This window comes from Aquarana catesbeiana, linkage group LG02 (assembly GCF_042186555.1).
Source record: "Aquarana catesbeiana isolate 2022-GZ linkage group LG02, ASM4218655v1, whole genome shotgun sequence".
Classification (NCBI taxonomy): domain Eukaryota; kingdom Metazoa; phylum Chordata; class Amphibia; order Anura; family Ranidae; genus Aquarana; species Aquarana catesbeiana.
Genome location: NC_133325.1, coordinates 212,715,897 through 212,732,210, shown reverse-complemented (window position 1 = coordinate 212,732,210; position 16,314 = coordinate 212,715,897). Strand labels below are relative to the sequence as shown.

The following is a 16,314-nucleotide window of genomic DNA, read 5'->3' as shown; positions in this document are numbered from 1 at the left end:
GCCCTTTTTTGGAAGTCCCTCTGTATAGTTTTTTTTTTTTTCCATCCTGTCCACTGCACACTACTTCCTGGTAGGATATCTATCCAGACTTTTCAATTCATGGAACACGCCCTCCCTGAGCTGATGCTGGATTTTTTCGGATGTCTCCGAGGCTCTAGACTTCCCATACATCGTACCAGGAATATTTTTTGCGTTTTTTTGTTGTTTTATTAATGGACAGAAAATTCTATAGAAAGAAAAGGGGGAAAAACGGTGCTAAGAGGTGTATTGAAACTACCTCCAGGTTCATTGAAGGGGCCTGCCTTTAGGCTCCAGATGAAAACATGGACTGCTATTATTTGTTCGCCGTCTCACTGCGGCCTACAAAAAACTGGGAGCCAAAATTGTCCTGCTACAGGTACAACAAGTCTATAGAGATCCTGATAGTCATTTTCTTATAATCAAGGGGAACTTAGTTGGACGGGAAATAACAATTGCAAGTGTGTATGCACCCAATGTAGCACAAGCCACCTTCTGTGCGACCTTTTTTAAAACCTTAGAACAATATCCTTCACCAAATATGTATGTTGGTGGCGATTTCAACCTTGTAGCTCACCCTCAATTAGACAGAAGCACCTCAAAACATTCTTTTACAGAAGAGGAGCTTCTTAACGTAATTAAATCCGTTAAAAGATCGGTCGCCCCGGGTCCGGATGGGTACACTGCCAGTTACTACAAGCACTATGCTCATGTTTTGACCCCACATTTAACCGCCCTGTTTAACAAAATCCTAGATGGAGAGCGTTTTCCAAATGAGCTGACCTTGGCCAATATGTCGCTTTTACCAAAACCCCTTAAGGACCATTCTCTCCCACAAAACTACAGTCCGATATCAGTCATTAATAATGACCTCAAAATTTTCAGTCGTGCCCTTGCTGATAGATTGGCCAATATTATTGAAACCCTAACCTCTTCTGACCAGTCGGGCTTCATCCCAAATAGATTTATCACAGACAACATTCGCTCGGCCCTTAACGTTCTTCAAGATGCTAACCTACACAAAAAACATGTTCTACTACTGAGCCTTGACCTCAGTAAGGTATTTGATAGTGTTCTCTGGCCTTATTTATTTTCAGTCCTTCAACAAATGGGCTTTAAAGATAAACTCTTACATGCTATATAGGCACTATATTATCAACCCAAAACAAGTATTAAATTGCCTGGGTGCAATTCAGACTTTTTCACACTGGGCAGAGGCACCCGACAGGGATGCCCTCTGTCTCCCCTATTATTTGCCCTAGCATTGGAACCCCTTGCAATCGCCATCAAACAACACCCAGATATATCAGGTTATTGCCTTGAATCTTCCCACTTTAAGCTCTGTATGTACGCAGATGACATCATGATTTTTATGACCCAACCCCATATCTCCCTTCCCAACTTGTCTACCATACTAACTAAATTTGCCTCTATATCTGGACTAGCGGTAAACATAACTAAGTATGCCGCGCTTCCAGTTAATCTCCCCTCTGCCCAGTGTGAAACACTTTGAAGATCTTTCCCTTTCCAATGGTGAAATGACAAAATTCCCTACCTCGGCATCTACATCACACCACGATTCTCATCTACTTATGAGGCTAACTATCCTGCGTGTTTGTCCAGATTGCGGAACCTGCTTAAAATTTGGAGTTCATACCAAATATCAATTTTAGGGAGAGTTATGGCAGTTAAAATTACCCTGTTACCGAAACTCTTATTCCTATTCCGATCCCTCCCTATTAATATTCCTAAATTCCGTATTGATAAGCTACAACAAGATATTAACAAATTTATTTGGCAGAATAAACGCCCCAGATTTTCCAAACATATTCTTTATAAATCTCAGACTACTGGAGGCCTGGGTCTTCCCCACCTTTGGTTCTACTTCTTGGCTGCACGTTTTTCCCAGATAGCACAGTGGAACATCCCAGACTCAAAAGTACACTGGGTCAAATTTGAGCTGCCCCCCCTGGCTCATCCCTTCCTGGGGATCCACTATTCGCTACTGCGTTTAATCATCCTGAAAGTTTTGTATGGTGGAAATTCAATTCCCTGTCATCAGCGGATCTTCAGATTGGAGACACATTCGCTACATTCAAACAGCTTTGTGTACAAAAACAAATTCCACTTCGGGAACACTTTCACTTCATACAGATAAGGCATTTCTATATAACCCATTATAACCTTACTCCTTCCTCCCTCCCCACGTCCTTTGAACAGATCTGCCGTGATGCCCCTAGAGGTAAAGGTCTTATTTCAACCCTCTATAAAACAGCATTGGCTTCATATTTTTCAGGTGATGCTCTATATAGAAATAAATGGGAGGCTGACTGTGATGAACAGTTTGCCCCAGAGAAACGGCCTACAAGGTAATGACCAGGTGGTATTACACTCCTTCCAGACTCCAGGTCATGTTCCCAGGAGCGTCTGGATTGTGCTTTAGAGGCTGCCATCAGTCAGGCACATTCAGACACATTTTTTGGGACTGTGCGCTGCTTGCCTCGGTTTGGGGAAAAGTGACCACCGTGGCTTCGGCAATAACTGGAACCCCTTTGCAGCTCACGATCCCAATGTGTTTACTGGGGTCAACAATCCCAGGTATCCTCCGCAAAGATGAATGCCCCATACATACTATTTGTGTATCCACTCTATGGGCCATTGCTCTCCATTGGAAAGCCCCTGTAGTTCCTCTTTCCTCCATACTAAACAGAATTGATGTTGTGATGATAATGGAAAGGATCTTGTATACCCTGCAAGATAAGTTGCATCTGTTCGACTGCAAATGGGATGCCTGGAAAACCCATAGGCACATTTTGTTAACGCAGGACTAATTGCAATTCAAGGTTGCTGATATGTCTTAATGGCTTGATACCTTTGTATGTACCCCATCTATGGTATTTTTTTACTGTATGCTTCGGATTATTCTTTATTTCACTTTTTTATATCATTCTTTTGATTTCATTTATATAATGTACGATGTTACATGACTGTATGACTTTGTTTTGTTTCTCTTTTTATTTTACCTTCTTCAAAAAAAAAAAATAAAATAAAAAACGTTTGTAAACAAAAAAATATTCCAATGCCTCCTGTGTAGTTTAACATACTTAAAGAGTAACTCCACTTTTGTTGAGAAAAAAACATTCCCCTCTGGGTGATCAATGTACATTGCAAGGATTTATAACACACTTTGCTGCAGATTGTTACCTTTTGTTGAAAAAAAACCTGTGTGTTTCTCTGTGCCCATGTGCACCGTGAGTCTAATGAGAGTGATTTCATAATTATTAACCAGCTTCTGCACCTGCAGGGCTCTAATGAGGAAACTTGCAGGGTCTGCATTCCTTTAGATGTGATTTTCTATTGGAAGTATCACATCAAAAATTTTACGTTGGTTGCAGGGGATGCCTGAAATCTGACTTGTTTCGTAATGCAGACCTTTGGGAAAATCAATGAGCCAATCGCACAAGCAGGAAATTACATATCTGGGGGGCGTTCTGTTCACATTCTGTGTACAGAACACCTCCAGGTAGCCATATTGCATTGCATTTTACAGAAAATTACAGCACTGCAGATTGAAAAGAAAAGGTAATTCTTAATAACATTTAATTAAAATATGACTTGTGTCACAATTGTATATGCTATATTATTATAGATGCTATATATATGCTATATTATATAGAGAGAGTGTCTCTTCATTTTACAATATAATCACATGATCACATGTGTATAAATAAATGGCACATGGCATTATAAATCACTGTGCTATTATTTATCAAGTTAGAGCACAAAAGCTGGGAAAGACAGAAAAAACATTTCCCGGCTCATAGTATAATGCATTAAAATCTTTTGGAGGCAGTGGAGTTAAACTGGAATTCTGTAGTTTATATTTGATTTATCTGCAATCAGAAGTTGATACACATGAGCAGCACCCCAGAGAAGCTATTTATGTTGCAATATAAAATATAAGTTTTTTTTTTTTTTCTGCTCAGTGCACAATGATGTTAAGGTACTTGGATGTTAAAAAAAGAAGAAAATATGTATTTGATTGATATATTCCAAATTAGTAAGAGCTTTAAGTCTGAGCAGCAAAGACAACCTATCTTTTGGTCTGTTTGCTCTTTAAAATTGAATGTATTTTTATCAGCCCAGGAAAGAAATCTAAGCAACTGAAGCTTTAAATGTTATATATGCAATTTGTGTCTGCTGAACTGGAAATAAGCAGAACATCTGTGACTTTTAAGCGAGGGTGCAAGAAAGCATCCAGGGTTTTCTCCAGTTACCAACACTGTTCAATATTTCTGGGTCAGGAAGGAAAAACATGAATTCAAATCAATAAAGAAAACTTCAATTAGTGGGTAACTACATTTTTAGCTGGTATGGGAGTGGTTTTGGTGTGTACTGCTAGAGAGTTTTTTTGGGGAGGGTGCATGTGATCAGCACTGTCCAGAGAGAGGGTCAGGGGTCCTGCAGCCCCATAGGATAGTCATAGGCGAATGCAAGCTCCTCCTACAAGCTTTTACCAGTGCTCGGCCAGACACTGATAGAAGTCACAAGACTGCTATATACTGCTGATGAGAAAAGGTATTTAGCAGTTTCTATTTATTACTACAATAATTGCATTACCATGTTCTGTGTACTCTGGGAGACCAGATATAGCGAATGCAGGCCCCTGGGTTAAGTAGCAGTTTAAATAGTGTAAAATATCTAGGTTCACCAAAAAGCTGATCTAAAACCAGAAGTGTTCTGAGACCACAATATACATCACAAAAAGTGATAATTACCTTATTTTCAAGTGTGACATCATCCAGAATTAGCAAATGCAGTGTACATTTTATAGGAGCAATATGCAATTGAATGCTCTGATTGCTGTGCTATCTTTCCTAGTGTCAAATTAGTGAGATGCCACATTGATGAAACGTCTTGTATGGTTATTACTTTAAACTATGTGAAATTGCAAAATAAGCATCACCTTGTATTAAATAGCTGCATTCAAGCAAATCATTCATTCCATCCAATTAAAATAATTTGCTTGCTGTACTGTTTCAAACTGTTAGTCTTCTTGGATGTGGAATAAGTGGAATAAACTGATAGAAAAACTTGTTAGAGACATCCTCTCTTTTTCTTTTTTCTTCTCTTAAACTTCCATCAGCCCAGCTATAGCTCCGGAAGGTTTTACCCTCTTCATGACCAGGCCATTTTTTGCTATTTAGCACTGCACTACTTTAACTGGTAATTTTCGCTGTACCCAACCAAAACGTATATCATTTTTTTACACAAATATAGATTTATTTTGGTGGTACTTGATCGCCACTGGGTTTTTCATTTTTTGCAATATAAATTACTAATATAGTATAGTACAAGGACTACTTTGAAGTCGGTGCGACTTGAAGTCGCACATATATGAATGGCAGAAAATTTACAAAAATGTTTTACTTTCTGCTATAAAAACATATTCAATAAAAAAAAAAGAAAATAAAATGTGATCATAAATTTTGGCCAAAATGTATTCTGCTACGTCTTTGGTAAAAATAAAAAATTCCAATAAGTGTATATTGATTGGTTTGCATGAAAGTTATAGTGTCTACAAACTATTGTGTGTATATATATATATATATATATATATATATATATATATATAAATATATGTTTTTTTTATACTACTAATGGCATTGAACAACAGCTTATAAGGGAAATGCGATAGTGTGGGGGACAATCTGACGCTAACTGATTCTTGGAGGGAACTGACTAACTGCCACTCACATTACTAGTGACACTAATACAGTGATCAGTGATAATACTATACACTGTCACTGTACTAATGACACTGACTGGGAAGAAGTAACATCTGGGGCGATATGGGGGTTAAATATGTGCCTAACTATGTTTAATATGTGTACTTTATGCTCATTTTACTAACAGATCTTTTTTTTTTTTTTTTTAATCCCTGCTTATCCCTCGGAGAGCTCGTTCCCTTTGTACAGGGTCCTGTGTTGATTGTCAACACAGGGCTCTGGGCTGTGATGGACACAGCTGATCATCAGGTCCCGGATATGAATCATTGGCCAGGACTTGCTGACAAACTCCCACTGTGTACAATCACAGCTGGTGTCAGCAGAGATCCTGGACTCCCCAGCGGAAAAGGAGAGCCTGAGAACAGTAGTGAGTGGCCCCCCTTTTAAGCCCTGTAAAAGTGGTTGGGTGGTTGTAAAGACACTCAGATCACTTTTACATGAAAGCCCATCGCCGGATGTAAAAATTGATACAGCTGGTGTACAGGGCTGGAAGTAGTAAAACAAAATCAAAGTTGGACCAAAGTAGTACAAGGACTACTTTGAAGACGGTGCGACTTGTAGTCTCACAGATATAAAAGGTTATCATTGGGAATCATAGGGTACGATTTGTCATGCAACTCTGATGTACAAAACCCCAGGAAAAGCCGCACAAGTGTGAAAGGGGCCTAAATAGAAAATTGCTAGACAGTGGATTTTCATGGCAGAAGCGTCTCTGCATGTTTCTTCTACCAAAAACTCTTTCCTAGTCTTCTACCTTTTTAAATTGAATGTATACAGTGCATGTACACTGCAGTGTAAACTTCTGCCTCGTTTCTAGTAACTGTAAGATGCCAAAAATGGAGCCAGCGGCTGGCACAATGTAACTCCAGGGGGCATCTGCAGGAGTTACACCATCAGTGACCAGTAAAAGAAAAGTTGGAAGTGACAAAGCAGCAGAAGTGAGTGAGGACCTGCCAGCGCTAGAGAAGAGCAGACTAGTACATTTCAGCTAAACATCTGGGTCACAGAATTATTGCTATATAACACGTTGCAAAAATACGATCAAGCAGTAAGATCACTACACTTAACACTGTACGGGATGAGGTGTTTTATCCAAATTATTAATGTAATAAGCCAGTACAGCATGGCATATATTACATTTTACGGAGACAAATTACTGCATCAGCTTCCTGTTCTCAACCAAATTCTATTGGTGGTAGAAATCTTTCAGGATGCTGGAAAATGAAGGAAAGACTTGTTCAGAAAGTTAGCTAGATTTATAACTTTATGTATGTCTCAGTGATAACCGAGTGAAAATTACAAATGATCTACTTGAGTATTCATGGCCACGCTCTAAAGGCAGGAAAATTTGTTTATCCATTGTTAAATAATTTCAAAAAATTTACAATGTTATCTTGTTTTACTTGTTACAAAAATGCTGGCTCAAAATCAAACATATTTTGTAAGACTAAAGACTATAGAGAAAATAACTTTCTGTCACAATTTTCAAAGGGAGATCATCATTCAACAAGTCCAGACGTGGTTAACAGCAATAATTGAATCCCTTAAGTATAGTACATTAAACATAAGACAATTAAAATTAACACATCAGACGTGCAAAGCTAGAGACAAAACGACTGAAAATTCTGTGATAAAGCTGTGCATTATCTACCAGTGCTCTTTTTTTTTTACAACTGCGACATCTGTTGTTTTTCACCCTCCCCACAATTATTAAGAATGAAACGGCTCCTCGCACTGCTACCCCACACTTGTTTCAGATGATTTTTTTTTTTTGGCTGTATGTAAAATTTGTACTTTACTTTCCTTTCTGCAGAACATTCTGAAATACAAATGCTGATCGATGGTCTTATGCATTTGATAATCTGCTGGGGATATGCTCTTTTCAATGCAGGAAACATACATTAAATATTTTTTTAGCAGGACAACTGTCTAACAAAAGAGGGCATCCCAAGCTAAACTCGTCACAAAATTACACAGCACAAAATGTGCTGATGACTTCATGCAATGGGCCCCAAGTGTCAGAAAAGGAACTGTGTTCACAAAACATTCACACATTTAGCTGCTTTATATTTGCAACACTCTTCTTCCACACTGTTTTGATACATGAGGCAGAAAAGAAGCAGCTGTTTTTCAGGATATAGCTCAGTTCGGTTAAACCCAATCTTTTGGCAAAATCGAAATGACCACCATCCCAACCACTCACCGCCTTTTTTACAATATTTTGCAACTCACCATCATCATCACGGGATTTACCACAGTATGTATTTCAACAGGGGAAACCAGAAATCTAGGGATGCAGCCCATGCAAGCCCCTATCCGGGCCCCTCATTGTGACTTCACAGCACTGCTGCAGTTTTCTGGAGCCTGAGGGGACATCCCTACTGGGCAGCCTAGATAGTAAAATGGGCACCCAAAGAAAGATTATCCCACTCTGCAATCTAGAACATACACGACTCATGACCCAGAGCATCACATGACCACAGATTCAGGTTAGCAAAAGGGGCTTGTATCTTAGGGGTTGATTTACTAAAGGCAAATCCACTTTGCATTACAATTGCACTGCAAGTGCACTTGAAAGTGCACTTGGAAGTGCAGTCGCTGTAGATCTGAGGGGACGATCTGAAATGAGGGGAAGCATCATCCAATCATGTAAAAGCTAAAATGCTGTTTTTTATTTTCATTGCATGTCCCCCTCGGATCTACAGCGACTGCACTTTCAAGTGCACTTGTAGTGCAAAGTTGCTTTGCCTTTAGTAAATCAACCCCCCAGTTCTTTTATTATTATTATTATTATTGACGCACTTAGGGGGTATTGTTTGCGGGTGACCTTTAACTGAGTCACTAGCTAAAAAAAAGAAAAAAACTTGTGCTAGACATGGTATCAGTGCGCAAATGCATATAAGAAAGTTGGAGATGTGTCAAAAGTCCTTTCCTGCATACTTATTTAAGGGTCAGTGATTCCAAGAAGTAGTAACCAGCACCTTAAAGTGGATGTAAACCCTCACATATATCCAGTGAAGTGAACAGCCTCAGATGATACACAGAGCTGAAACAAATCTCCCTACATAAGTTTTACATGTTAATCTGCTGTCTTCTCCTCTTTACACCCCTTCCAAATTTCAGATCATGTTAAATTTTCTTCATCTGTCAGCAGCACATAGGGAAGGGTGGAAAGGCTATAGCTGCACTGTGTGGGAGCTGATTGGAGAAAGGGCCCCCCTCCACACACAGCAGAAGAACAGTGTTCTGAATTGACAAGCTTGGATCAGAGCACACCCCCCCTCCCAACACAAATGTATCTCTTGTGTCGAGAAACTTCTCAGAAGTGACTCATGCTGATAACACAGAAACGAAGCACCAGAGAGAAGCGACACTTAGACCCCTTTCACACAGAGAGCGTTTTGCAGGCGTTAAAAATAGCGCCTGCAATCCGCCCTCAAACAGCTGCTCCATTGTTTCCAGTGTGAAAGCCCGAGGGCTTTCACACCAGAACGGTGTGCTGGCAGGACGTCAGGAAAAGTCCTGCCAGCAGCTTCTTTGGAGCGGTGAAGCAGCGGTGTGTTTACCGCTCCTCCACCGCTGCTCCCCATTGAAATCAATGGGGCAGCGCTGGGATACCGCCGGCAAAACGCCACTATTGCGGCGCATTGCGGGCGGTTTTAACCCTTTCTCGTCCGCTAGCGGGGGGTAAAAGCGCCGAAATGCGCCGCACATCCGACGGCAAAACGGTGCTAAAAATAGCAGTGTTTTAACGCCGACGCTATAGGCGGCTCGGTGTGAAAGGGGTCTTAGAGCTTTGGAGAGAGGTAAGTAAACACTACAGATTTATGTATTTTGCTCAAATTCCATGACTTGGGTTTACAACCACTTTAAGAAAGAGAGCTTAGCAAGGGCATCCTCCATGTTTCTTTCACAACAAGCCTCATTTCAAACCTATGAAAAATTTGCTATCATGGTGACTTATAAATAAGGAGGGAGCTGCAGCTACTGGAAGAATCACAGAATTAGCCTGCTGCCACTGTTCCTCAATGCCTGGTTTTTGCTCCATGCTGGCATGCACTTCTCTGAGATAAGCTTCTGAGGTATTGGTATAGAGCAAGGGTTAGGCAACCTGGGGACCTCCAGCTGTTGTCGAACTACATTTACCATGAGGCATTGCAAGGCTGACAGTTACAATTACTCCCAGAGGCATAATGGAACTAGTAGTTCTGCAACAGCTGGAGGGCCCCAGGTTGTCTCTCCTGGTATAGAGTTTTAGTTCTCTAAAAACACTTAGGAAGCACTAAGTGTTCATTGAGAGAACTAAAGATGCTTCTGAGCAAAGCACCAGAGGATCAGGACAGCAGCAGGTAGCTTTGGAATAAAAATAAAAGTCAGTATATAATAATAGGATTCAATTTGGTAATAAAATGTATTTAAATACATCTAACGTTAGAAGATGTTTAACAAAAACTGTACTAATTTTAATATTATATATATATATATATATATATATATATATATATATATATATATATAGATACATATACTATATGTATCTATATTATATATATATATAAGATTCATAGATTATTCAATTATTATTTATTTATACATTCATGTTTTAATCCTGATAATTCTAGTTTGCCAGAATTCATGCTGTGAAAGGCAGTACTTGTGATCATCACCATAAAGCTTTAATTTGCACTGGGGCTCAGAGATATGGGTGTGATTTTGATGGAAAAAACATTTGACACTACAATAACAACTTCCAATGTTGCTTTCACTGCGCTTACAAATATATGCAATCTCAACATTTTGTAGTCTAGCATTATATACAAAATATATGTGTATATATATACTCCAAAGACATGCTGGTAGGTTAATTGGATCCTGTCTAAATTGGCCCTAGTATAGGTATGAATGTGAGTTAGGGACCTTAGATTGTAAGCTCCTTGAGGGTATAGGGACTGATGTGAATGTATAATATATATATGTAAAGCGCTGCGTAAATTGACGGCGCTATATAAGTACCTGAAATAAATAAATAAATAATAATAAATATATATATATATATATATATATATATATATATATATATATTTTTTTTTTTTTTTAAGGCTTCATGTACACGGTATGTTTTTACAACCTCTCCTGAACGATTTAACTTGACAGACAGTAACCCACGATTAAAACATCCGTTTTGCCACGTTTACATGCCGCGTTTAGCGGTGTTTTGCCACGTTTGCATTTAGAAGCGTTTGAAAAAAAATTGTTTTTTTTTTTCAAAATAGCCAGAAATTAAAAATGCCTGTAAACGAAATGGGGCTAAATTCGAGTTACCGCGTTTAGACGCTTTTAGAAGCACTTGGCACTTGAAATGCCTCTAAACACAGCTTCTGAAGCCATTTTTTTGTGTTCCAAAAAAAGCCTCTAAACTCAACTGCCTAGAAACGAACCTGTGTACATGTACTGATAAGATAACATAGAGGAGAGTTCAGAAGCAGTTGAAAAAAATGCCCAACTGCTCCTAAATGTCCGTTTACCAGCAGCAGTGTACATTAGGCCTAAGGCCCCTTTCACACGGGCACCATCAGTTTAGCCACGTTAAAAACGTATCAGTTCTTATCCGTTGCTTCATCCATCTTCATCCGTCATCCGTTCCGTTCATCTCCGTTTTCATCCGTCTTCCGTTCCGTTAATATCCGTCTTCATCCGTTAATGTACACGTTTACATCCGTTTTTTCATCCGTTTTTGTATCCGTTTTCATCCATTTACAGCAATTTCTTTGCATTTAAGGAAATTACCTAGAAAGCCTTGCTCCACCCATCCTACACTGCCATGCGTGAACAATTTGCCGACTACTTTCTATCTCCATCAGGAGAAGTTTCATGGCAGTACATATATATATATATATATATATATATATATATATATATATATATATATATATATATATATATATATAATGCAGTGCAAATTTTAATTTATTAATTCATTAATTTGGGTATTTCATTGTGTTTTGATAGCATAAAAAGACACAAAAGCACATGATATGTTCAAAACAGTTTTAGTTTTATTATTCTGCATAACCCTTTTAAAATAAAGGTTTTTTCACTTTGTTTTTTTATTTGTCAAATTATGAACTTTGAATTATTTCTTCAAAACGGATCTTAACTGATCGGACGTTGACGGACATTGTCAGTTAACGTCAGTTAATATCCGTTTTGACGGATCTGGACGTAGCTTTGTACGTTAAAAAAAACGGATAAAAACGGAAGCGGAGGTTAACTGATGGTAACGGATGGTCATCCGTTTGCCCATAGGAATGCATTGTCGTCCGTCGACGGATGGAAGAAAAACGGATAGACGGTCCGTCCGTGTGAAAGGGGCCTAATACAAAATGTAAACAAATACATTACTTGGAAATGTACTTTATAATGCAGTGACTGGCCTTACTTCAGTCATAGTACTGCTCTAAAAAAAGGCACAGTGCCATAGTGCAGTAGTGTGCTATACAACGATTTGCTAGCTTTGGGATTTTAAAGCAAGCTAAACCCTATTTATTTTAATGAATGGAAATAGGGTCAGGAGGAGGAAGACAGTGATCACATGACCAGACTTCTCACCTATCATGAATCAACTGACACCCACAGCACACCACAGCCTGAACTTTATGAATAACAAAATACAGTGCGCAGTGTAAAGTGATTAATGGGGTGTCCACCAGAGAGCAGTATCTACACTCAATTATACCTGCATATAAGGCACAAAGTGTGCTTAGTTTCAATGTTCAATGCACATTGCTAATGGAAACAGCTATAGTATGTAAGCATTTAACATGGGTGAGATTGTGTTTACTTTCTACTTGCATTTTCTTTTAGTAAGCCCCAAGAAATCAGAATACACATTTGTTAAAATGCAGCAGCACTTCAGGAGAAGAGCTAGAGTTGAATTAGATGTTTGGGGGTCATGTTATTAATGCTTCTACAGAAACACAGCATGAAGAAAACAAATAAACAATTGAAGGAAAGGGACTGGAACTTCCTAGGAAACAAGAAAAGTGATGAGCAAATTGACTTGCAGTACAGAACACAAGCGACTTGACATTTGCTACATCTGCTTTAACCCATGCTGCACATGTGAGTGATTTGAAACATTTTTCTAGAAGTACATCAACATTAAAATGAGGATTCTGGTTCCTATAGACTTCAACTTGAGTGCTTGAAAAACCCCTAAAAAATGCACAAAATGCAAATTTTTGAGGCACTTTCTTGCCACTCCTTCTCCATGTAGCCAGCTTTCCATTGGCTAAAACAAAAACACTCAAGCTTGAAAATGCCTGAAAGATGTGTACAGACACACATAAAGAATACTCAAATAACATTACAAAACATACATGAAGAAGCCTAATTTCAAATGGGAACCTAGGCTTAATTGTACATAATTTTGGATAACCTGAAATTTATTCTTTGCATAACTGACAACAGCAAAGGTAAACACAAAAAAACCCACCCCCCCCCCCAAAAAAAAACAAAACAAAAACAAAGCAAAAAACAAAAACACAGGATCCATAAGATCCATAAATAAACCTTGTCATATTGGTAATTAATTGATTGATTGAATATATGTGTATTTATTACCATTACTGAGTGCCTTTTCTACACCTTTGACTGATATTCATATTAGGTATTTTCCAAACAGGGATAGCAAATATATACTTCCATTGTATCCTGTATACAGGTGTACAGAATTATCTACAAAGAAGAAATAAAAGCAAATTTATTTAGGATGTTTAGCAAAGAACGTGTGTAGAGAAAGATGCTTGCTTCCAACCAGTGTCAACATTCTCTTTTACGAATGCTGTATGTACTCCACAATGGTTTATTTTACCAATAATATTCAGCATCCTATTGCAATAAATATTTACTTACACGAAAACATATTTATTGATAAAAAAGATAACTCTCTGGAAGGATAGAGCAATAAATACCCGGCTTCTACCTGGGGAAGTCATGATGGACGATTTTTACAGCTGACACAGATCAGGGTGTTGTTAGCTCTGCAGCTTTTGATGTATGTCTGGAAAATTGGTTGTCTTGAAAGTAATCCTGCCAGCTTGTAAATTACTGCAAGGATACCGAACCAAACGGGGTGTAAAATGACAGTATCTTCAATTCAAAAACAGGTTATCTCATCACAAACCTGTATGAATCTAGTATTGTGACACATGGGCTGAATACACCTGACACATGTGTGCAGGATCCTTGAACAAGTTGCTAATGCTTTCTGTGTGTGATGCTGTGTATTGTCCCCTGTGCATTATGCTTTAAATAACCTCTTCTATGCAACATCTAAACATCTCAAGGTTCAGTGTTTCCTTTTGGGAATAAACGCAAGCTAAACAGACTCCTCTTCTGGGATTACACACGCTTTTAATTTAATTCTCTCATGACATTTGACCAATTATTTATTATGTTGATCTGAAGAGGGATGTAAAATTAGACCTTATTTTCACGCCTACTAATTCAGTACAAAGATATCAAGTGAAGGGTGTAGAGTTGACATAAGAGGAAGACAAAAGAACACATGATAGTCAAAATATATGATTAGAAAAATAAATAATAAAAGCACTCTGCCTTACAGCTGGATTCAAACCAACAATTAAACTATACAATAACATTCTTAAAGCACCACTCCAGGACACCTAAAAGATCTCCCTTACAGTGAGGCTGTACCTGCACTGCAAGAGTTACCGGCTCTTTTAGTCTTTTAGTGGGGGCAGTAAAAGCATATTTCCATTCCTCTGCATCCTTGGGAGTTGGAGCTCCCCCCCCCCATGCTCTGGCAGAGGACACTCCCTAATGTCCAATGTAGGGCTATGCACCATGCATTGGTCTTAATGATGTCAGAGGACCTTAGACTACCAAAGCATGGGGAGAAGAGGTTGCTGGGACCAGTAGGAGCATATAGGTAAGCATATCTGTTTTTACAAATCCTCTAGACATACATGTGCAGTTAACCCTTGCGGTGCAAGTGCATCCCCACTGCAAGAGAGATTTTTTTAAGTTTCCTGGAGTTCAGCTTTAAAGCAGACCTATACTTAGGAATTAAAAGGGTCCATTTTATCCCCCCAAAAGCAACTCTTTCTTATCATATATTAAATACTGCCATTGCCCAGCTCCCAGCCTATGCAGCTTAGATCATATGATCTCTGGATATCATGTGAGTAAGCTGCATAGGCTGGGAGCTGGGCAATGGCAGTATTTAATATATCAATGACTAATACAGTAGAATACCTATTGAATCAAAAGTGGAATGTTTTTACATGCTTCCCAGAATCCATAAAGAGGGGCACCCAAGGCAGACCCGTAGTCACAGGTGATAGTATGCCCACTGAAAATTCTTAGAATGCATGGAAAAAAATAAAAAAAATCCTGGTCCATGAAACACCCAGCTATGTTCAAACATTACCAATCTCATAAACAAACTATCTGCCATTGGCCTGTACCAAGGAATCATCCTTTTAACCATGGATGTGGAATCCTTTTATACCAACGTTCCTCATAATGGCTGTATTGCAGCCTGTCTGCAGTATCTTCAAAAACCGGACCAGGCTGCTGAACTAATTACTCAACTCATATATTTATTTTGCATCAATTTATTGCTCCCATTCCCTGTGCTGTCCCTTGCTGTGGGCATGCTCAGGAGCCCTTTCCCACTCAGTACATGAACACAGAAACCCGGTTGCACTCCGATGATGTGATTTACTTCAACTTAACTCAGCCAAACAGTACACATTTAAATCTCCACTTAAGAACCTGCCCCTCTAATGTGTTTCACCCTACAGGCTTAGTTGGAGAGATGGGAATAGTCTTATGGTGGCCATACACTAAACGAAAAATAATTTGAAAATCTTTCATTTGGACAGTTTGTTCGTTTATCATCTAGTTAATGGGCATGAATCGAAAATCAGTTGTGACTTTTTTGAGCCAAAAAATTGAAAGAAAAGTTTGGAAAACTTTGGCTGAACGGACGATAAATTGAAAGATTAATGTGTTTCTCGCCCGAACAGTTTGCACTGGGCTTATGTGACAAAACAAACGAAAAATCGATTCATTTATGTCAGTTGAACGATTTATTGATCAAATTACGTTTGATCAAATTATCATTTGCTCTCACGACCATGTGTTTGTTTTTCAAAAACTCGTTCAAACGATTTTTCGATAGGTGTATGGCTAGCATTAGGGGAATGTTTAGCCACTTCCCGCCCAGCCTATAGCAGATTGACGGCCGGGAAGTGGTTCTGTTCTCCTGACTGGGCATCATATGACGTCCGGGAGGATAACATGCTGGCGCGCATCTCCAATCTTGGTAAGAAGCCTCTGACAGCTGTGACCAATCGTGTGAACCAGGAAATGCCAGTAAACGGCATTCATCGAGTCGCGCTGTCAGGGAGAGCCAATCAGTAGCTCTCCCTGTCAGAGGAGGGGTCTGTGCTGATAATCAGCACATCGATTATCAGCA

At 38.9% G+C, this 16,314-nt stretch overlaps 1 protein-coding gene across 7 annotated transcripts in view; it reads right to left on the bottom strand.

Annotated features, from left to right (window-relative positions):
- The window catches only part of PCDH17 (protocadherin 17), a 312,742-nt gene that overhangs the window by 84,030 nt on the left and 212,398 nt on the right, over positions 1–16,314 (bottom strand). Inside the window, exon 5 of one of the 7 annotated variants that reach the window (XM_073614236.1) lies at positions 13,435–13,544. The exons of the other annotated variants lie outside the window; for them this stretch is intronic. Coding sequence (XP_073470337.1) covers positions 13,468–13,544 — 77 coding nt within the window. The 3' untranslated portion in view covers positions 13,435–13,467. Of the gene's footprint in view, positions 1–13,434; positions 13,545–16,314 lie in introns of those variants that run through there. 7 annotated transcript variants of the gene reach the window in all.